Here is a 24,154-nt window from a genome sequence, read left to right as displayed (position 1 = left end):
TAAAGTTTAATTTTTATAAATTTTGGGTGGATTATAATTTAGAGTTATTGATTTCATTAATATATTTTATGACTTTTTATTTAGTTTAGTTACATTTAATAGTATTATTTTGAGGTTATATAAAGCAATGTATATTGTATTTGTAAGTAGACTTCAAAAATACAGTAAAAGAAGTTTTTGTGCTGTCTAACCCATGACTAAGTTTCTCTTCAATTCTATATAACTTATGTTGCATTTATAATCTTTTACAGGATTGGAATGATTTGAATCTTACTATACTTGTAGTGATTCCTTATTATTTAGTTAGTTGTGGAGTGATTCAAATCTGTTAATTTGAATCTTACTATACTTGATTCCTTATTATTTAGTGTAAGAGTTAGTTTGATTCCTTATTATTTAGTATTAGAGCTCGTGTGGTGATTTCCTTAGGCATTAGAACTTCCTTTTGGATTGATTCTATAGTATGATTTAGTCTAATAATTCCGACACAACTGAATCAGATTACACTTCAAAACTATTCTAATTTTAAAATTATTATAAACATTAAAAATATTTAGCAATTTCAACTCAATTACAAGTGGTTGGATAACTAAAATTGGGGAAAGATGTAAACTTACATCAACTTAGTTTCATATGTTTAAATCTGTAATTTTTATGGGTACTTATGTTGAGAAATCACATATCTCCACAATTGTATTAAATCTGGATTATTTCCTAAATTAGTCAAGGTGGGACCCACTCCCAATAATCCTCGACAATTCCCGGAAGCGAGGTTGACACGAGACGGTGTGCCAGTAAGAATGCTGGCCACAAAGGGGGTGGATTTGGTGGCGGTCCCACATCGATTGAAGAAAGGAACGAGTGCCAGCAAGGACGCTTGCCCCAAAGGAGATGGATTGTGATGTCTCACATTGGAAGGGAGAAGAACAAAACACCTTTGTAAAAATATGGAAACCGTCCCTACTAGACGCGTTTTAAAGCCTCGAAGGAAAACAAAAAAAAGATAATATATGCTAGAGGTGTATCTTGAGTAAAACCAAATTTGCAAATGGTGCAGAGTTTATTACTACTTTATACAAAATTACAAAATCAAAATCAAAATCTACGTAAACTACTGAAACTGCTAACAAGAAACCTAGAATGGATATCAAAGATGAAATCATTGATACATAATGTTGGAGGCCTTGTAATAATAAAATTGCCCTATCTCACACTCCTGTTGAACAAATCTGAGGTGTGATTGCAAGACCTTGAACTCCTTGAATTTCTTCGACAGCTCATATTCATCGCAAATTTTCGCATAAAAAAGTTTTAACATCTTCTTACGAATCACCATAGCTTTCACTTCCGCACACTTAATTTGAACATATATGCGATGTGATTGCATGCCCACGAACTCCTCGAATTTCTTCGACAGCCCATACAAAAACCCATCGCAAATTTCCGCATTGAAATCATACAGTTGCAACATCTTCTCATGAAGCAGCGCAGTCATTAAACTATCAGAACCAGCGTGATGCTTCAATCCAAAGCGTTTTTGGTCCAGCAATTGCCCTAACTTCTCGAGTCCTAAATTCCCCCCTTCAAGCCCTTCGCAGAATCGCGCCATATGCTTTAAATCCCTCACGGTCCCCACTCTCCTCGCCACGATCCATTCGAATTCGCCCAATGTTTCCGGCAAGCTTTTAACCACGCCCAACGCCAATATCAGATATCCAATATCGTATAATCCGTGAAATGTAATCCACTGGTGTATCGCATGCTTTCGCATCGTATATAAGAATCTTATTGCAAATTTTCTCACCTTAATTCCATCTTTTTTCAGTTTCCCAAAATCCAAGCCGTTCTGTTTCAGAAAACAAATGGACGCAGGGTTATGAGCGTCGATTTCAGGATCGAAGTCAGAGAAATTAAACTCCCATGTACCGCCGATGTCCCCTGATTCATCAGAAACTGTCACACCTAGTTGAATCACTTTGGTTTGGTTGACATTGAATCGAAAATCTGCGTAGAGTTCTTCATCAATCGTGCCCCAAGGAGTTCTCTTAATACACCCAGGAAATTCAGTATCGATTGACATAACTGGGTACAATAGCAGACAATGGTCGAGCCGAAGGATTTCATCATCGAGATTGTAAGCCCAAACTTCTGTAATCAAAGGGTTATCTCCTCTCGGACCTTGAACAATTCTATCCATTGCGTTCGAAAATCTGTCTGTTTTTGTTTTTTAATTTGCTGTGCGTGTGTTATTCGTTGAATCAAACTTCTCCGATATGCGACGAATAGAGAATATTTATAGCAGAAATATAATTATGTTCGTTTACGAATTTCCTTATCTTGATCGGAGAGCGAAAAAGATAAAATTTGTAGATTTGAATTTGTAGCAAAAAAAAATATAGGATCGTTGGTATTTCCGATAATATTTTTATCATGTGAATATGGATTTTTTTTTAAGCTCAATTATTTCCCTTTTAGATTAAATTTAATAAATAAATTAGACCGTTAAAATGCAATAAAATATATTATTTGGTATTTCGGATAATATTTTCTCATTGAATAGGAGTTTTTTAGCTGAATTATTTCCCTTTGAGATTAAATTTAATAAATAAATTAAAGTTGTATTTAGACAGTTAAAATGCAATAAAATATATTATTTCATCTTTTAACTTATTAAAAAAATATTTGTTGTCACTCATAAATTTAAAATTTAATTTTTATCTTATTTTTATTTTTCAAAATATTACACTTTTATCTTTGGAAATTAGTTTAAAACTTAATAATTAAATTAACTAATAAAAAATTAACAAAGATATTAATAGTGAATAGAGTGAAAATGATTAGGGGTGTTCAAATAGTCTGACTCAACCAATTCCGGCAATCCAATATAAATGTAAAGGTTAGGTTAGATTATTATTATTATTATTATTATTATTATTATTATTATTATTATTTGAATTGAGTTGAATTTTTTGGAAACGAAAAATTTTGTATTAAATATGAACTATGAGATATCAATCATACAATATATTTCAACGAATATGTGAAGAAAATGTTATTGAAATTATCAAAAGATATTTCAATTCATGCCACGTTAAAGAAAATAAAGTTTCATTGTTATAAATTTTGGGTGGATTATAATTTAGACGTAATGTATTTCATTAATATATTTTAAGACTTTTTATTTAGTTTACTTACGTTAATTATGATGAGTTTAATAGTTTTATTTTGAGATTATATAATACCAGGTACGTTGTATTTATAAGTAGACTTGAAAATATAGTAGAAGATGTTTTTGTGCAAATATAGTAGAAGATGCTCTTGCTTTTCTTTACCAATGACTAAGTTTCTTTTCAATTCTACGTAGTTTAGGTTACATGTATAATCATTCAAGCTTGACTGGATCAATTTTTGAGTGATTCAAATCTCAAACAAGTATTCTTGTCTTGAGATATTCGATCAACAAGCTAATTTGAATCTTATTTCCCTTGTAGTGATTTTTTATTATTTGGTGTAAGGGTTTTCTTATAGTTTGATTCCTTATCATTAGAGTTTTTTTCCTTATCATTTGGCATCAGACATTTCACTTGAGTTGATTCCATATCATGTTTTAGTTTAGTCATCCCCAAACCAACTCGAAAATAAGGTTACAATCCAAATCTATTCTAATTTTAAAATTATTATAGAAATTAAAAATATTTATCAAGATTAAACTTGAGGTATTACAAATGGTACTAAACAATATTTATTAGCAGTGGACTTAAAGCTATTACAAGTGGTATCAGAGCCAGGGAGTGTGCCAACAAAAACGCTGGCTTCCAAAAGGTGGATTGTGAGATCTCACATGAGTTGGGGTGAGAAATGAGACATTCCTTATCATGGAGTAGAAATCTCTCCCTAGTATACGTGTTTTAAAACCGTGAGACTGACGACAATATGTAACAAGCCAAAGCGGATTTAATTCAAACAAAATTCTATATTGCCTTGAAATTATTTTAGACACTATAAAGTTGATTTTTGTCCAACATTATGATCGAATACATTATTGTATCTTCTAAAATATATAAATATATATATATATATATTTTTTAAACAAGTGGTAAAATTAAAAAATAAATGGGTACTTAGACAGGACTAAACTTATTATAAAAATCTATTATTTTAACTTAATTTTTACCGTTAAAAAAAAAAAAAAAAAAAAACAATTTTTGGTTTAAACTGAAAAAGGAAAGAACGAAGAAGCAAGTGGAAGAAGACCGGGAGTTCTACGCGGCAACCTCGACGAATGCCACGCGCTCTGTATGCTAACCGACACGCTCTGTATTTCCTTCCTTCCTACGATTTCCCTCTCATAAATATCTGCAACTCTCTTCTCCGGCGATCAATCAATCTTCATTCCGATCATTTCTAAACACTTCTGAATCCATATATGTCTTCTTCTTCTTCTTCTTCAGCACCTTCCCTCTATCCCGCCGTCGACATGAAAGACCTCGCCGAGAATCTCTTCCCCGAAGAAGACGCCCCTGTTTCCGATCAAAAACACCATGATTCCTTCGAGCAAGTCCTCGTCAAAATTCCAGGCGTTATAGTCCACTTGATCGAAAAACAAAACAGCGTCGAACTCGCTTCTGGTGAGTTCTCGATCGTCGGTCTCAACCAGGGGAATAACGTCGTTGCCGTACTCGCTCGTGTTGGGGATGAGCTTCAGTGGCCATTGGCCAAAGATGAACCCTCCGTGAAACTTGACGATTCTCACTACTTCTTTACTCTCAGCGTTCCCCCAAATGGATCGTTGGAAAATCACGATTCAGCGCCCGAAATGTTGAACTACGGTCTGACCGTCGCGTCGAAGGGACAGGAGGAGCTATTGAAGGAGTTGGATCGGATTTTGGATCAGTACAGTTGTTTTTCGGTGCAGACGGTGAAGGGATCGGGGAAATGGGAGGTTCTGGATGGGTCAGTGGCTAGGGAAATTTCGCCGGAGGATATGGCCGCATCGGAGGAGAAGAAGGAGTTACTGGAAGAGAGATCGGCGGCTTATTGGACGACGTTGGCTCCCAACGTTGACGACTACAGTGGAAAGGCTGCGAGGCTGATTGCGGCGGGTTCTGGCCAGGTGATTAAGGGAATTCTGTGGTGTGGGGATGTTACTGTGGATAGGTTGAATTGGGGCAATGAGTTCATGAAGAAACGAATGGGGCCTCGTTCTGATGCAGAGATCAGTCCAGCCGCCATGAAAAGTATCAAGAGGTTTGCAATCGTTTTACCCCTTTTTCATTGTAATTACGCACTGAAAATGATCGTAGTTTAGAGATTGAAGTAATGAAGAACTGGAAATTGATGGGATTATGGTGTTCTTGTGGTTCTGTTTCAGTGTAAAGAAGCTAACGAAGATGACGGAGAAAGTGGCGACTGGAATACTTTCTGGGGTTGTGAAGGTGTCTGGATTCTTCACAAGTTCAATAGTGAACTCTAAAGTTGGGAAGAAATTCTTCAGCCTTCTACCTGGAGAAATTGTCCTTGCTTCATTGGATGGATTCAGTAAGCTCTTCAACTCTCATCCCTTTACTTGTTTTCTTAACCTATGTCTTGAATTATTGCTTGAGATTGCTGTTATTTGTATCTTCATCAAGCTGAAGTCTCTTAATATAGGAACTTGATTGGTATGGATTAGTGCTTAAGTTGTTAGTTTTAGTTGCTTTTAAGAGTCTGATCTTCGGGATCAACCTTAATGAATTATGGCATAACGGGTTGGTGTAAGATCTATAGCCTGCTTTGCTCTTTAATTGAAACTGGGATTAGGCATGGTATAGTTCGATAGGAGAATCTCTTTCTATGTTAGTGTGTGGGGTGTCACAATCCCACTCTTGTGGTAGTGGGATAGCGATTGTGCGGCACTTGTTCTAACTTAGTGAATAAGTCAGCTGTGAGAAATTTGGACTTCGGGATAATGCCGGGGCGTATGCTCGAGTCTCGACTTACATTTGCGAGAAATGTTTTAAAAAATGTGAGGAGGAAATAGATTTGAAAGGGAGTTTGAAAGCAAGGTTGCAAAAAGTTCGAGAGTCGTTATATGGCTATAAGTAAAGAAAGAAACACCATAGCTTATATATCATATAACTTGGGTAGGAAAAATTAACAACTAGTCACATTTCCCTGTAATATATTTTAGGGCTAAGCATTTTAGCCCTAGTGTGTTTAGACATGGTTTTGGTAACCGGTTATGCACCTCGCATTGATACAACATGAAGTATTAAGGACCTATCTAAGATGAAAGCAAGTAAAAGGGGTTTGGAACAGGTATGCGCGCACGTCCCGGTCATGCATGACCGTGGATGGGGTAGGCCTTTCTTTTAGCTACAAATGTCATTTAACTACTTGTCTGAGATGCTAGCTACAAATGTCATTTAACTACCTGTATGAGATGTAAAGCTCATGAAGCAAATGTTGTGCTCCAATCAACTTATCAGTTTGGGAGAAGTTGAAAATGGGCTCAAACAACAGATATTGAACTGAGTCAAACTACGTTCAATGATGCAAACCGACCCAGTTCAATCCGTCGTGATGGGTTTGGCCTTGAGTGCCTAAACCCCAACATCTGCTATCCGATTTCATTAAATACACACGCATTTGATTAGATCATGTCATATCTGAAAATGAACGAACCCAGAAGTGGTTTACTGATTATGAATCTTGTATGATGATGAACAGACAAGGTATGCGATGCAGTTGAAGTAGCAGGGAAGAATGTGATGTCAACCACAGCCGTTGTGACCACAGGCCTTGTTTCAGACAGGTACGCCACTGGGAACTCCCATCTTGGAGGAGAATTTAGTGTGTCATGTTCTTCATAATCTGATCCACTGTAATACAAAATGCAGATATGGAGATCAAGCAGCCCAAGCAACGAATGAAGGGCTTGGCGCAGCAGGGCATGCGATTGGAACAGCGTGGGCTGTTTTGAAGATCAGAAAGGCTCTAAACCCAAAAAGTGCTTTCAAGCCCACCACTCTTGTAAAAGCAGCTGCCCACTCCAATTCTTCTAAATAATACCTCTGTTCATACTTGGATTCTTTTCTTTCCTCCTCGTGTGTAATTTATTGTCCAACATTGTGGGTTTCTTATAATTGTTTGTGAACTCGTTGAGTGCTTAGAATCATGGATCATTGATGTTAATCAAAATTCGATTTTACTCCAATTTTTTTTTATGGAGTTAAAAATCATGACCTTCCACGATAGTATGATAATGTCCATCTTAGTTTATTCTTTTTTTACATAATAATAAAAAAAGTTAGAATTATTTCAACTTCACCTAATTCTTTTAAATCGAAAATAAGTTTTTAGAACTTTTTAATTTTCATTCAACCCTTTTATTTTAGTCTATTCACTAAAAAATTCAGATTATAATATATATATATATATATATATATATATATATATATATAATTGGATAATGTTAGAAAAAAACATAGACGAAATAAGTGAGGGGAAGTTCAAGTGGTAGAGAAAACATCACATATCTTCTTTGCAATTTTCTTCAATATTTATTTTCCACCTTATCTCAATTGGAAAACGATTTGATAATTATTTTTTATATCAAAATTTCAAAAAATTGGCAACCGTAGTTCGAGAGTTCGCTATTTCTTTTTCATTTTGTAGGTTACACTTTTTCGATACCGATGAAAATTTTTCTCTACTTTATTAGATCGAAAAAAGTCAAAATTGATTGATATGATTTTGAAAGTAAACAAAAAAAAAAATGAATAACTAATTCAAAACCTTCTCGAGAGAACTTGCTTGGGAAGAAAAAGACTAATCTCAAATAAATATTATGGAATAATGTTTGATCTTACGATGATTTTGTAAATATTCCATTCCAACAAGAGACGGTTGAAAATCTTTGGCATGGGTGAAACCCGAAGTACCCAATCCTTCGCCTCAAACACGAGTTAGGATTTGGAAGTCAAACTCATCCGAACTCGAACCGTGCTCGAAAATGCTGGCTAATTTTCTTTTTATTTTTTGTTCTCTCTCTAAGTCATACTTTTCTCTCACTAAATCATAGACTAATAGTATAGATCTTACCAACCTTATTAATTACCTTTTTCTTTTCCTTTAACTCAAACCTTTGTGTTATATTTATTCCCTTAAAATATTATACGTGCTCTTCTATGGATGGAATGTCGAGTTAAAAGTTTTCTTGAAAAATAATAAATAAAGTAAGCTATAAACTCATATTTTTTTACCGATTTTCAATATTTTACTCGAACATTATTTATTTTTAGATATCATCTCTTTATTTATTTTTTAATTCTATATATAATTTTATTTTGAATATATTTATAATTAATTAGTTAAGTTAATTTAAAACAATTAAATAATTTTGGTAAAATTTGTATTAGTTAATGAAAATTAAATTGGTTAAATTATTTAATAATTTGGCTTAATAAAAAAATTAACAAAAATATTGTTAATAACTGTGTAACCAAACCTAAATTCCATTAAAATTTATTTCATCATAAATATTATTATTACTGTTTTTTTTTTCTTTTCTTATTAAAAAATGATAACCACCCTAATCTAAAATAAGGGTTATGAGTTGACATTCACTAATTGTGTGGTTACATGGTGTATGGTGACGTGTCAAATTAATTGTTCTAATCTAATTTCATTCACACGTGTAACATAAAAAAATGTATTTTTTTTAGTTATTTAATTAATAACTACACCATTTGTTTAAAATGGTATTATTTTAACGTGTAATAATAATTAATATATGTCTAGATTAAAAAATTGAATGTTACTCTAAAAATAAACTTAATAATTAATTAGTATCTTATTATTTACCATTTATTTATTTAAATTTAGATGTTTTTTTAAACTAAATTAAGAAAAATACAACTAAAAAAATAACATAATATCCTAATATTAAAAATATATATTTTTATAATTAATTTCATGGTTACTACTTTATTTAAAAAATATATTTAAATTTTAAATTTGTTTAAAAAAATATGGTTGTAGTTAATTTTAGATAAAAATTATTAATACTCTATTTAAAAAATACTAATTTTTTTTTAAAAAAATCGTTCTCTTACCAAAAAAATATATTCTTAAATATTTTAAAATTATAATAATACCTTAGTTTAAAAAATAAAATTAAAAATTCTTACCATGAAATACAAGAGTAATTTTAAAATAAGTCTGTAAAATGAACAATATTATATTTTTGAAAGATTTAATAATATAATCTTGTTTTAAATTTTATTATTGTTTTGTTAAGGTTTTGGGCATGTAAATAAATTTTAAATTTTAATAGATTCCACGTAAGATGACACGTAAGAGGAGGTTGACGTGACAAAAGAAAATAATAGGTCGGTGGAAGGATGGCATGTGATGTGGTGAGGGAGGTGGGTCCCACGGAGGGAACTAACGCACATGATGATGAATAGAATTAATTACATTATATAATAATATACCCCAAGAAGAGGGGAGGCTTGGTTTGGTTTTGGTTTGGTTTGGTGGGGTTAGGTTAGGTTAGGTACCATCTCCCGACGCTGACGTTTTGATGTCACTTTTCCTCTTTTGCCCCTATCACTCCTTTTTTATTACATCTTTACCCCTCTCCCCCATTCCGTTCCCTTTTCATTACGTTTTAAAAATTATATACAAAAAAAATAATTTAACTAAATTTTGTATCTAATAAAGTATTAAAGGGTAGTTTGTGAATTTTTATTATACAGGTTTAAATGACTCGAAAATTCGATTAATCTACACTACTTAACCCAATCATAGTTTTTTTACTGTTTTTTTTTGAGATAATTGAATTTTTTTAATTTTAAAAATTGAGGTTGCGATTTGAACCCAATCCGAAAATGGTTACAGCCTAATTCAACCCTACTTTTAAGATTAATGAATGATTAAAAATATTTATATTATAGACTAAATTTATAATTTATAGTTTTTTATATAAAATTTGTATCATATTAATCGTGTCCGAGATAACTTGTATCAAAACTAGGTAAAAAAAGTGTTTATGTTCTAAACACGTTGTTATCCATTCTATATCGGTCTTGTTATGAATTTTAAAACTAAATTATTATATATTAAAATTTAATAAATATTTTTTTTACATATACTTATTTGAATTTTTTTGAATTTTTTTGTTTTGCATTTCTCATTTTGGAAAAGTGATCCAATTTTCAGTTTTTATTTTTATATAAGTAATTTTATATTTAAAATAAATAAATAAGGAGGAAAACAATATTAATAACGAAATATCTATTCAAAACCCTAAATTAATTCATATTTTTTTTAAATAAAATTAGAAGAATGAATTTGGTCCTTTACTTACTTTGCAAGCTATCTTCTTTCACTCGGATTTTACTATCTCGTTTATTTTTTCAAACATGGTAAACAAGTTTAATTTTTTTTTTATCATAATGTGAAAGTAAAACTTTATGGGTGACGAATGGAACAACCACCACAAGGTCTCGAATTCTGTGAACTAATCCATCCAAACTTAATGAAAATGCGTGAATTTGAAATGAAAAAAATGTGGAAATAAAACTTTGGAATATAATGAAATATGTGATATAAACTTTGGAATAAAATGAAAGGTGAGGAATGGGAGAGTGGAGGGAGAAAAATATCTGGTGGAAGCTTCTATTCTCTCAACCTAACCCCTTTAGAAAAAGAGACACAAAAAGGGTGAAGACTTGAAAAAGTGTTCTCTTTTTGGCCCATCCTATTTAATTTCCCATTCATTTATCTAATAATTTTTTATTTATCTTATTATTATTATTATTATTATTATTATTATTATTATTTTATTCTTTTTCTTTTTTCCTCAAATTTATATTTCATTTTAGTTTTTGAATTTTAAATTTTTTCAAAATTATATTTATTTTTTAAAAAGAGTAAAATAAAATAAACCTGAAGATGTAGAATCTTGTTGAATTTTTTGATTGCCTGAATCTAATACATATGACGTCGGGTATATATATATTATATAAAAGAACAGAGAAAGCACACAAAATTAGAGGATGAGACCATAAAAAAAAAAACATAAATATAGTTAGTGAAATCATGGATAAGATTTGGGAGGTGGGGATGACTCATCTAATTTGGTCAAAATTAGACAAATTATTATAAAAAAACAATTACTTTATAAAGAATTTTGGGTAATTTTCATTGGTCACATCCACACAAAAACCTTATATTAGTGCTCAATCTCAATATTAGGATTACCATTTTGGGGAAATTAATAAATTATTAAACCTTTTTTTAGCTAAAATTTATCTAAAAATTGTAGTTTTAAAATTTCTCATTGACCTTCCAAGTTTACTGACGACTAATAAGGATGTGGGTCGGGAAACATACCCAATCATTCAAAAATTTCAACTGGGCAACCATAGGAGCCCTAAAGAGAACATGGACAAAAGGGTCGGGGAGCATACCCAATCATTTATTATTAACCGACCATTTACCCTTTATTGATCCGTGGATCAACCTATTACTTCACCATTGTCTGAACAACCTTCTGATCCCAATTCATGTACTACTTTAATGGGCAAAAAGATTTTAGATAAAGGGTTTGGACTACGGTGGATTTGTAGGGGTAATGGCAATAGGTTCAAGCAATGAGGATTGAACGTAAAGCTGCACTCGATTGGTGGAGTTTTAGGCGGACCTAAACCCTTTATGTTCTCTTGAATGAAGATTTGAAACCTTGAATTCTTGATTTATGGTATCTATATGGGTAGCGTGACGGGTATCAAAAGTAGAAAGGGTAAGAGAAATTTGATAGCGACGAAAAGTGTGGTGTATAATGGGAGTTACATGATAAGGCAGAGGGGAAAAGGGGGAAGAAGATAAATGGAAACAGATATCCAAATTCTAGTGGATATATATGGTAGGTTGAGTCATGATGGAGCTGATATAAATGCTAACAAGTTTGGTAGACAAAGAATGGTACTACGAACAGTGCTTAGATCCTTCAACCCCCCTTTTTATATTATATCAATTTCAACCTCTCTTTTTAACATCATAAACAACAGAGCTTTAACTATGGAAGAGATGGGTCACCCTCCATTCTCCTCCTCACAGAGCTTATCCACACCCTCCAATGGACAGAAAATTGATATCTATGGCACAAAAATGAGTACCCATTTCCCAGAAAATGATATCTACTTCGTTCTTGTTCATCTCAGTCAGCCAAAATGAGTATCAAAAAGAGGGAAAATCATGAACTAATTCTGCAACTGTACTCATAATCATACTATACCAATATGAACTGTAAATCTTACAAATCAGAGGAAGTGAAGAACTTGGAGAGATTTCAAGAAAAATCAGAAATTCACTTCATCTCCAAGCTTCTATAATCAAGAATCCTGTTGTTTATGGTAAGAAAATCATACCCAACGCTGCTGTTATTCCCACTGGAAGTCCCAATATTATACACAATTTTGCAGTGGCAGTCTTTGCTGTTCTGTAATCCCAAACTACAAGCAAAACAGAGGCTCTTGGCTACCATTTTCTCAGGGTGTGGCTGATATGGTGGGCTGATTCTGAGCTCTAAGTTCAAATCTGGGCACCGTTCTTCATTTGGGGTTTCGATTTCTACGTTTTTAATATCATCTTCAACAGCCATGGATGATTTCTCTTCCATTTTCACATCATTAGAACTGAAAGAGATCGTGGTTGAAGCCGTTTCCTGAGCAGGCTCGTTGATGGGGCGATGAGAAACAGGGTCGATTCCTCTGTTCAAGAGCTTTCTTCTAATATGAGTGTTCCAGTAATTCTTAATTTCATTATCTGTTCTTCCGGGCAATCTCCCAGCAATCAAAGACCACCTAAATCAAAATCAAACCCCATGAATTAAAATGCTCAAACAAAACATTCCTCATCGAAATTTCCCCCAACTTACTTGTTACCCAGTAGGCTATGAAGCTTGATTATCAGTTCATCTTCTTCTTCGGTGAAATTTCCGCGCTTAAGATCGGGGCGGAGGTAGTTAATCCACCGCAATCGACAGCTCTTCCCGCAGCGGAGGAGACCGGCGGCTTTAGGAAGAGAACGCCAACAGCCTTCACCGTGAGCACGAATATAAGCGATGAGGCGCTCGTCTTCTTCTTTGGTCCACGCACCTTTGTTTGTGTGCGCTTTTTCGCAGCAGGGCGACCTACCCATTTGAGCTCGCGGAAGAACAATCAGAAAAATCGATTGAAACCCAGTAGGGGTTGTGGGTCTGTGCCGCCGTTGGTCGGAGTTTTAGTAAACAATTTCTTTTGCTTTGTGGTTGCTGAAAATGGCGGTTTTCCTTTTCGTGTCGCTGCAGGAACGCTCAGCCCAGCCCTTCTCTGAAATTTGGGCGTACCTTTATAGCCTTTTGACGGGATAATTTCAAAATTAATTTTCTTTTTTAAAAAAGCATCTAAATAGTTTTAAACATAAAAATTTAAATAATCGCCGCGTTAGTGGGTGTTAGTGGAACCGTGATTGTTCTATAATTGTTCTAACTCAGCAAACAAGTTAGCTCTAAGAAATTTGATCGTCACAGACAATGCTTGTATATGTTAAGGCCTCGAGTCACGTTTGCTAGAAATATTTTAGAAAACGTGAGCGAAGAAATACATTTAAAAACGATTTGAAAGAATTGAAAAAAGTAACGTTATATGACTATAAGCAAATAAAGGAACACCATAGCTTAAAGGAGTAGAGTTATTGGGCACGAGGGGAAGAGAAGCTAATAGGGTTTTGTTGAAGTTCACAAACTCGTGTATGTCGTACAATAGTTCCACATCCACAAGTCACATATGAAACTCATCGTGTACATGAATTTCGTGGCACCACTGAGTAGGCTTTGCTTCCACATACTGTGTCACCTCAGGTAATTCGTGCATCTAGCACACTCTTTACCTTAAATTGTAAGCACGAGACTCAATTTATTTAGTTATGTAATAGCTCAAGCTCACTGTTAGTAGATATTGTCCACTTTGGCCCGTTTCGTATCCCTCACAATTTCAAACGCGTCTATTAGGGAGAAGTTTCCACACCCTTACGAGAAATGTTTCGCCCCTCTCCAACCTAGATATGGGATCTCACAATCCACATCTCTTGGGGACCTAGCAACCTCACTGGCACACCACCCAATGTCTGGCTAACAACTAACTCCACCGCTAGTAGATATTATCCATTTTGACTCATTGCGTATCGCCATCAGCCCCTTACAAAAAATGTTTCGTTCTCTTCTCCAATCGATATGGGATCTCACAAGTTACTTATAAGCTAGAAGACGAGCTAACTTAACCATGGTTAGTGTGCACGATTTAGGTTTACAACTAAACTATATATTTAATTTTTAAAAAGGGGTAATTGTTTCTAGATGTGAGTTGGTGAGATAGGTTAGATAAGAGGAATGGCTGGTGGTGGCCTTTATTTTCTCTCTCTTTCATCATATATATTAAAGTTTAAATCATATAATAAAAAAAATATATGTATATATTAAAGTGTTAAATATTTTAATAACTATTATTGTATACTAATTTAATTAACTAATTAATTAATTTTAATTGCGTCTCTAAATGTTGCTTCACTCACCAGACAGCATGTACTATCATGCACATTCACAGCTTATATATTCTATAAATGACATAAGGGAACTAACTACCCATTTATATTTTTGATCAATTATTTGGTACACATGCCCCCACCCCCACATTGTTTAGTGGCCTTTGCATCCTAGACAAGCAAAAGTGGGAAAATATCAACTTTTTTTCAAGTGGGTTCTCGTAATTTATTATGTTTTTTTAATAGGAAAAAGTCTCGAGATCAGATGTATTAGAAGTGAAGATGAATTTAGATCGTGGGTGGAAACGATTCAACTTGTTCTAATACTATTTTAATCAAAATGGGTTTTGATGATTCGTTCTCAAACTATAGGGATTATGGGTATCAGACCAAGGTAACGATCCTCTCACTCGCCTTGACCAATGACAGATCAGTCCGATTAAAGATCGTCACTGCAAAATGGGTTTTTGTTTCTGGCTCAAAGGGGCAAAGGCATAGGTATGCCATCTCCCACTACATACCTATCGGGGGGCGGCACAACCACCAACTAAATGAGTGATTATGTCTAGTATGATGAAAGAATCGTGTGGCACAGTGAAAGGTTTCACGACGAGGTTAACAAATGAAGATGAATTTAGATTTGAGAAACAGAAATGACACAAGTTGTTTTGACACGGATTTCTTCAAAATAGGGTTTTGATGAATGATCACGAACTAAGAGATTATGGGGCTGGAATGCTCGATTCAGTGATGGATAAATCGAGATGTAGAGTAATATTTGTTAATATTAGGTAGGTAGAAATGCTCGGAACACGATAAAAAATTGTGCTTGCTCGTGCAAATAAATATTAAAGATGGTATGGTAGTTGTGGATCTTTTTTCTTTAGGTACACTATGATTCACCAAGAGAATAGGGGGGAGAGCACATTAATAATAATAATAATAATGTGTTGGGGAAAAGGGTTTCTAGAAGAGTTTGGAGTTTGGTGTGATGATGAAAGAAAGAGCAAAAAAAAAAAAAAAGATATATAATGAATGTGGGTTATGGTTGTGGTTGTGTGGCCTTTGGTTTCTCCTTCTTTTTTAAACCCTTGTGGTGCAAGTTTGTGCAAAATGAGTATAATGAGTTGGGTATGAGAGATTCCTTCTTTGTTTCTTTCTACACTCAAATTGAGCAAAAACGAGCGAAAACGAACAAAAACTTTAGGCTTCACGAACAGTAATGGTGTGAGGTCCCACATTAGTTGAAGAGTGGAACGAAGTACTTCTTATAAGGGTGTGGAAACCTCTCCCTAGTAGATGCGTTTTAAAATCGTGAAGCTGACGACAATACGTAACGAGCCAAAATAGACAATATCTACTAGCGCTAGGCTTGGGCTGTTACAAATGATATCATAGTGTCAGAGAGAATTCTAGCCCCCTAAGGGGGTGGATTGTGAGATCCCTCATCAGTTGGAGAGTGAAACGAAGCATTTCTTATAAGGGTGTGAAAACCTCTCCCTGGTAGACCCGTTTTAAAACTGTAAGGCTGACGACAATACATAAAAGAATCAGTATGGGAGAGAACAAGAAAGATGGCCACTTGTGTAAAGCTTTATATGGTTTCACCTACCATTCTCGGGACGCCTTTTCCCTGTCGTAAGCAAAACCCATCAAAACAAATTAACCTTACATTCATATGTAAAAGAGCTATCATCTTTATTCCCTTGATCTGCTCCTTTTTTACTTCCAGCCTCATCTACGCTCATCTTAAATTACAAAAATACCCCCATAATACTAAAAGTAAATTATAATTTTAGTACCTCAACTTTCACATACGGATATAAACCTATCTGATTCGTTAAGTTTCAATTATGTGTTATCAGGTAAACGTATTTTAGGATAATGTTTGAAAGGACATGGAAAAGTGATTAGCTTGTGAGGGCAAGCTGTTTCCTTGTTGTTTGTCCTAATCATTTAGGTCTAATGTTTGATTATAAATTAATATTCACCACCACACCATCATGTCTCTCTACCCCAACCAAACCTTGTTAGCACAATTCCATTGCCTCACCACCACATGCCTTTTGCTACACAAGGAGACAACACACTACCCCACCCTATTTTTTAGGGTTTTTTTCGTTTTTCGAGGTTAAATTTGTCATATTTTATTTTAACGGATACCCTATGTAGGGTAGTGCGAACACAAAATTTGATATTTAGTTCGAAAATAGGTATTATGCAATGTAGACGTATGTGAGCCAATGACTAAATAGAGAGATACCAATCAATAAACTAGCTAACCTAAGTATCTACGAACAGGGATTGTACCTTCCAGTAGTGATAACCTAAATAGGTTATCTATCATAAGACTACCGATACAAGACTAAAAGTCTTATGCTTGGTCTTTACTCCGTTCATTTGGGTTCATGGTAAAGTTGTCTCTCGCAAATACGTCATATTGGTCTTTTGAGCCTATAAATTCCTCTAAGTTCAATTTGATATATGAATTCCTATTCAATAGCTTCGAAACCTGCTTAGAGTTATGACATTTATCTTAATGACAATATCAGAACCTTACGATATATTTTATAAATTGATTGGATCATAAGAACAAAACCTCGAGCTCGAGCTCAAAATCAATGGATAAAATTTATATATATATATATATATATATATATAAAAGTCAAAACAAAATTTTAATAAGTGGGTTGATTAATATTAATACAGGAGTAAAGCCAGCACATGAGCACGTGGAAGTCATGTGCAAAAGGGTATTGAAAAAGACCAATCAAGGTGATCCTCAAAGCCCTTACCTACCTCTTTGGCTGTCCTCCACATGTGGGGCACCTACCCCTTCCAAAAGCAAGAATATAAGGGGCTGGCCCCACCAGGGTAGATAAACCTTTAAATTTTATTAGCTTTTTTTTTTTTTTTTTTTTTTTTTTTTTTTTTTTTTTTTTTTTTTTTTAATTATTTTGTGATATCAATATGATTGATTTGTGAGTGAGACAATTAATTTTAGATCTCACTTATTTTTTTTTTTTTTAATAAATATATATAATTTTTTGGTTCTTCCCCTCAACCCTAAAAACAAAGGACCTCCATCACATTATTAATGATGTTAAAATAATTTAATACGATCTTTAACGTGTTGATATTCTTAATGTGACATTTAAGTACTAGACCTCGACTTTCTTCGTCTTAAGCCCACCACTAGTAGATATTGTCCGTTTTGACCCATTACGTATCACCATCCGTCTCACGGTTTTAAAATGCGTCTACTAATGAGAAGTTTCTACACCCTCATAAAGAGTGTTTCGTTTCACTCTACAACCAATGTTGGATCTCACAATCCATCCTCTTAAAAGCCAAAATCCTCGTTGGCACACTACTCGGTGTCGGGCTCTAATACAATTTGTAACAATCTAAGCTCATCTACTTTGACCTGTTACGTATCGCATTCAACAAATGCATTTACTAGGGAAATGTTTTCACACTGTTATAAGGAATGTTTTGTTCCTTTCTCCAACCGATGTAGAATCTCACAGATAACAACCGAACACTTCCCTAATAGATCTTAGTATTTGTTCAACCGAGCTAGTAAGATAGCTTTCTAGTTTGACTTTAGGAATAAGAACGTAATTGGACTCGAGAAAACTAAAAGTTTAAGATTAAAATGTTGTTAAAGTCAAAAAAGAAAATCAAAGGAAAATTGGTGAAATATTGAAGAGGAGGGCATAGAAAAGCAGAATGTGGAAGACATGAAGAGGGGAACAACAAAGGCTCTGAGCACAGCACCAACCGCGGCGACAAAAGGTGCAATGTTTAGAGATTGGGATGCCCACATTTTTTGACCCACTTTATTTCACAACATCCACATGCCAATGCCCTTGACCCCTCCATAAAATAATATACATAATACTCGGCTTACTTCCACGACGCAATGTGATTTGCGTGTTAGCGATAGGTTTTGTTAGTGTTATAAGAATAAAAATACTTACACGAGCTCAACATGCAAGAAGGGTCTAGGACAAACCATGGGAAAATTAAGCCCTCGGTCAACAATAGGTGGTTCGAGGTAACTGGCTTGGTCAAGCCAACCAATTTGATTTAGTAAGGATTGACTTAGAAATCCTAGAGCAACCCGAAACTCACTGTGCTATCTAAACTCTAACTTTTACTACGCCAGAACAAACTATCGGAATACTTTCGACGAGAGAAGAAACTATTGTTCATAGGAATGTCCATTTTTTCCCGGGGATGGAGAGCCCACTGGGAGTATTCCTAAAGGAAGCGAGAAATCTCCGTTTAAGCAGAACACAAGAAGAAAGTGGAAAGAAAAAAATTGTTCGTGAGCTAAAGAGAGCTGGGGAAGTAAATGTATTCTCCTTTCCTCTATCCCACTTTTTATCTGATTTACTTTTTCGGTAACATTTATCGAAAATTTTGAAACATGGAGATTAGAATGGAGAGTGAGGTCGAGGATGGGAAAGCCATGTCCGACACCCTATACTTTTATAGGCCACCAAAAGCTATAGTATGTTTCAAGGGTTGAGTTATATTGTGCTCGAGAAGAAGCCAAGATGACGAGAAATCTATTTTTTGTGATCTAATTTTAACCATAGATTCAAAAAGAACATAAACAATTGCATCCAATTCAACAAATCTAGAAAAAAGAACATAAAAATCGTGCCTTTTTCATTGTCCAAAAGTTGTTGTATGAACAAGTTCTTCATTGCAGCTCAACCTAGACTGTCTCGTTAATCCTTCTTGTTGACCATCACATCCGACAGGCTGATATCTACATAGCCCAAACATTCCTTTAGGACATATCAAAATCCTAAGAAGTTTGATTCAACAACGTAGTAAATGGTTTTGGACTAAGGCTTGAGATTCCAGACCTTTAACAGCTGGCTAATTCGAACTCCCTGTTTCGTTTCAGGGTTCAAGTTGTTGTGTTTCACAGACGTCTTCTTTGAAGGTAAATTATTGTCAACAAAGATCTCCACAAGTCTTTCCCATCTTCGTCTTTGCCTCCTATTTTAATCTTCATTCTCACAAATTCCTCATTTATTTTTACGAGAATCGAAGAGGGCTGAGGTGAAAAATGTATATAATTTCAATCTCAGACCCCATTTAGCTAACAGGAAAATATCTCTTTCACTCTCTCCTCTATTGGCCATTTAAACGGAGATTCTCCACCCTGTTTGGAGGTACCATAGGTTAAATAGATATCTCGTGTCCTTTTTTCTAAGGTTCATTGCCTTTACAACTTTCACGTAGAGAATTCCCACATGCTTCTTAAAGAAGGAAATCTTCTAGAGCTATACATACTTAGCTGAGCCCAGAATTTGTATTTTTTTGTGTCTATGGCCATAGATACATGTTTTCACAATCTAGTCTTTTATACGTTCCGAACTTGTACGACCAATAAAATATCGGTCCATCTCAACACTGATCATATTACCATTAGACCTTGTCAACGTACCCAAATTCGTGAAAGCTCTGAGACTTGTTTGAGCAAACGAACTCAACATAGAATTGCAGGTACCAACGTCGATTCCGTCTCATGCATTTCATAGACTTTCATACATATTAAGAACAAAGTTAAGTAGAATTTCTGTGTGTAGTCGATCGTTCTTATGATTCCTGAGACATTAGAATTGTCCTCTTCAATTTTGATGAAGGAACCAAGTTGAATTGTTGACAAGATGGAAAAACCGAGTTTGAAACAGAAGAGGAAACAAATGCAAAAAACACGTGGGGGAGGACGAAGATAGGCACGTGAGAGTGTGCGTGAAGTAGGTTGTTTTCGTTCGTTTGACCTCTGTTTGCCAGTTTTTTTATCCGATTTCAATATCACTTTTAGCAAAAACATCAACCTTGTTAACGCGTTTTAAGGATTAGTGGTTTTGTAAAAGTCTCGTTAGTGCTAGTTGTTGAAAAGTTAGGAGTGGATATGAACGCAAGCGGTCGAATATTCTCGGCTAGCTAGGTAAGCTGTATGGTCAAGACTATTATGGCTAACCAAGTTAGCAAAGCTCTAGAGACTATTGTGGCTAGACAAGTAGGCCAGAATTTGCATGTTTGAAGAATTTAGATATCTAAGGAACTTCAGGGAGTACGAACCACCGCAGTTCGATCGGCAAGCTGTGGATCCTACAGCAGTCAAGTCTTGGCTAGAGTCGATCGACTATCTTTAAGCATAGGAATTGGCTATACTCGTAGATATGCACAACCATAGTGCTTTTAGAAGATTTGGTAGTCAAGATAGATGGAGGAATAAGAGGAAGTTTGATCGTGGTTCTTCGGGATCGCAGCAGCGAGCGTCTCGGAACCAATCAGACCAACAACTGCCACAATGTGAGGAAAGGCATGCTTGCAAACAATGTGGAGGAAGCCACAAAGGCCAGTACAGAGCTGGAATTGATAGCTGCTTATGGTTGTGGCTAGACCATTGTATAACAAACGACTCGTACAAGAGAACCACAAATCCTAATCGACCATCGGGGTTAAACAAGAAGAGTAAGGGTGGCGCAACGCAGACCCAAGGCTATGAGTGACTTCGATGTCATTCTAGGAATGGAGCGGTTGGCAGAGCATCATGCCAACATTAATCGCCACAAAAGATAAACCATATTTCAACCTCTCTCGAGAAAGAGTACTCAATTTAGGGGGTCAACGTCAAAGAGCTTGCTCCGAGTTCTTTTAGCCTTGAAGGTGAGAAAGCTAATAAACTAGTAGATGTGGGACTCCTCTCCCAACAATCTTCAACCGATATTACCTCCGTTCCAACCGTAAATGAGTTTCTAGACATATTTCGCAATGAGTTACCACTAATGTGATACATCAACTGTAACAGTTCAAGCCCACCGCTAGCAAATATTGTCCTCTTTGGGCTTCCCTTCAAGGTTTAAAAACTCGTCCACTAGGGAGAGGTTTCCACATCTTTATAAGGACTGTTTTGTTCCCCTCTCCACCCGATGTGGGATCTCATAATCCACCCCCTTGGGTGCCCAGCGTTCTCGCTGGCACACCGCCCGATATGTAGCTCTGATACCATTTGTAATAGCCCAAACCTACTGCTAATAGATATTATTCTCTTTGGGTTTTCTCTTTCGGGCTTTCCCTTAAAGTTTTAAAAAGCGTCTACTAGGGGAGAGGTTTCCACACCTTTAACAGAAATGTTTAGTTCCTATCTCTAACCGAAGTGAGATCTCACACCAACAGAACAAATGCTCCCAGAGATCATCTCTAACAAAACAATGACTAGACGTACAATTCAACTGCTATCACGATACGATGTATAACCCAAGCACCAATTTAACGACAAGATCCCTAGCTACTCGTGTTTTAACTACTTACCTCGCTGCAACGAGGCGATAAGTGAGTCGGGCTACACATAACTCTACGACTCTCTATCTAGAAACCATTCATATGATCTATAACTTAGTGCTACGATACCGAACCAGTGAAATTCTCCTTACAATTCTAGAAAAAAGCCTAATGCTCTGATAGTTTAAGTTCTTAGATTTTGAAATATACCCAATAAACTGCTGTATGATCTAATTTATCAGACATTAATTCTAAGAACTTCACAGGATTAAACTTACGATAATAAAGTAATTATATTCCTTAATCACAAAAACATATGAGATTATCAATCAATAACATTAATCTTATAATTACCTTATTTTTTCCGAAATTTCAGACATCAAACAAAAAACCCTCGAATATTTACCTGAAATTCCTACAAAGAATCCGGAAATGCTCCAAATGGCGTTCAGAAAACCCATCAGGAACCTCCCTTTCGCCGCCTAATCAGCCGTTTACTGCCGTGTCGGAACCGGAATATTCGGTAACGGCCCGCTTCAGACGTCCTCTCGCCGGCGAGGAATTATAAGCTTCTTGCGAAGGGGATTGTTTTTCTTATTTGCTAATCCACCGAAACACGTGTAGAAAGCAGAGAGATTGAGTTTAAGAAATGCCTACACGTGTAAAAAATAATATAATTTTTAAATTTTTAAATTTTAAAAAATTAAAAAAATTATTTATTAAACAATTTGGAGGATTATTCAACAACTGTCCAAATATTACACTTTTCTATTTAATATTTATTTATTTAATTATTAAAATTAGCACATGGATTGTTCTAATTTGAAGGCTGAAAAGCGCAAGATGACGTCAGATTGTGAGAAACGTGGCGAATTTTAAGGACTCCACGTTGGCGACCGTTACAAGACCATAACTATGAGCGGGTCCAGCTCGATAACTGTCAAATAACGGTAATAAGGAAGTTATTGCCTCTTAGCAAACGTGTCATTTTCCCATTTCAAAATATATTTTTTTTTTTGCTTATTTCTTCCTTAAAATATTTTTAAATAAAAATTTGTAAATTTAATTTTTTAAAATTTAAATGTAAATATTTATCCCCAAAGATTAATTAACCATCTATATAAATAATGTTTTTAATTTTGTAAAATTATAAGGTTTACTTTTTCTCAAATTCAATCCTCTAAATTTGACAATGTCTAGATGATTTTGACTTAGATAGGAGTGGTCATCTTAGTTCATGGAATTCAAACGATAGTGACATGACTCCAACAAGTACGTGTAAATCTAAATCTAATGACGATGTCTTTGTCTTGCTACGACATTTAGTGAGTCTTTGATGAGTGTTACAGTTGTTGACGATCGAGTAGTTCAATTGACAAATGATTAAAGTTATCGACGATTAACTCGATGAAACACAAAGTTGTTATTGACACGAGAACAATAAGTGAGTTGCATATAAATCGACGTTGTAACACAAAGTACAAACGTGATATCATTTTAGATAATAATATAATAATCCCATTGTACTGGTTTATCGACGTACTTGATTTTGTCAGTTTCCATTACATTAATAAAAACAATACAACAATGTTCGAGACTTGATAACTTCTATAACTACACTATAGCCCATCGTGCAACGTTTATCTCTCGTTGTGAAACAAAAAATATACATCGTAAATGCAACGTTGCTCTCAAAGCTTTTTTGACGTGGTCACCTACACCCACATCCTCCGCATGTCTCAAGCCAATGTTCAACGTACAATGCCAAATCTCGCAATCTTACATCAGCTATAAGTTGTCAAATTTGTTGATTTACTACCAACTATTATTTGATCTTCGTCAAATTTTGTGCATGACTCACATACCAAAAAATTGTCTTGAAACTCCACAAAACCGGCCGAAGGACGAGTCCCCATACGACTAAAAAAAAAAAAAAAAAAAAAAAACTAACAAGAGACTTACTCATCGTTCACTTATCTCCAGTTCTTCATTGTCTACACCATGTGGGATAGTTGTACATGACGTGTTAAAAAATGTACTAGAAGTTAATTTTTATGAATTTAATATAATGTTTCATTGCGTTCGTAGTTATAAGCGTATTTTTTTTTTCAATAAATTTTAAATATAATGAATTTTAATATATATATATTTTAAAGTTTAATAAGAGGATATATATTTGTTTTTTTTTTTTTATAATTTTGGAAATACAGGTGGCAGTTTTGAAGGAGTTTTCCGACGTCGGCGGCGGAACAAGGCGGTGGGAGGTGGT

General features: G+C 34.7%; 3 protein-coding genes across 3 annotated transcripts; 1 reads left to right on the top strand and 2 right to left on the bottom strand.

Annotated features, from left to right (window-relative positions):
• Positions 1-1,159: 1,159 nt before the first annotated feature.
• Positions 1,160-2,197, bottom strand: LOC111469631 (putative CCR4-associated factor 1 homolog 8). The gene has a single exon (XM_023114965.1). The coding sequence runs from the start codon at positions 2,195-2,197 to the stop codon at positions 1,160-1,162; it is 1,038 nt and encodes a 345-aa protein (XP_022970733.1).
• Positions 2,198-4,275: 2,078 nt separating this feature from the next.
• Positions 4,276-7,156, top strand: LOC111469818 (protein EARLY-RESPONSIVE TO DEHYDRATION 7, chloroplastic-like). The gene is made up of 4 exons (XM_023115257.1): positions 4,276-5,247; positions 5,372-5,538; positions 6,709-6,793; positions 6,879-7,156. Exons 1-4 carry the CDS (start codon positions 4,427-4,429, stop codon positions 7,045-7,047), a joined length of 1,242 nt encoding a protein of 413 aa, XP_022971025.1. The 5' UTR covers positions 4,276-4,426; the 3' UTR covers positions 7,048-7,156.
• Positions 7,157-11,986: 4,830 nt separating this feature from the next.
• LOC111469856 (myb-related protein 308-like) lies at positions 11,987-13,373 on the bottom strand. The gene is made up of 2 exons (XM_023115311.1): positions 12,926-13,373; positions 11,987-12,851 (listed from the first exon to the last, which is right to left on the bottom strand). Exons 1-2 carry the CDS (start codon positions 13,186-13,188, stop codon positions 12,356-12,358), a joined length of 759 nt encoding a protein of 252 aa, XP_022971079.1. The 5' UTR covers positions 13,189-13,373; the 3' UTR covers positions 11,987-12,355.
• Between the last annotated feature and the right edge of the window lie 10,781 nt (positions 13,374-24,154).

This window comes from Cucurbita maxima, unplaced genomic scaffold (assembly GCF_002738345.1).
Source record: "Cucurbita maxima cultivar Rimu unplaced genomic scaffold, Cmax_1.0 Cma_Scf00041, whole genome shotgun sequence".
Classification (NCBI taxonomy): Eukaryota; Viridiplantae; Streptophyta; class Magnoliopsida; order Cucurbitales; family Cucurbitaceae; genus Cucurbita; species Cucurbita maxima.
Note: the sequence above shows the minus strand (reverse complement) of the source record. Positions and strands in the feature narration are given on the sequence as shown.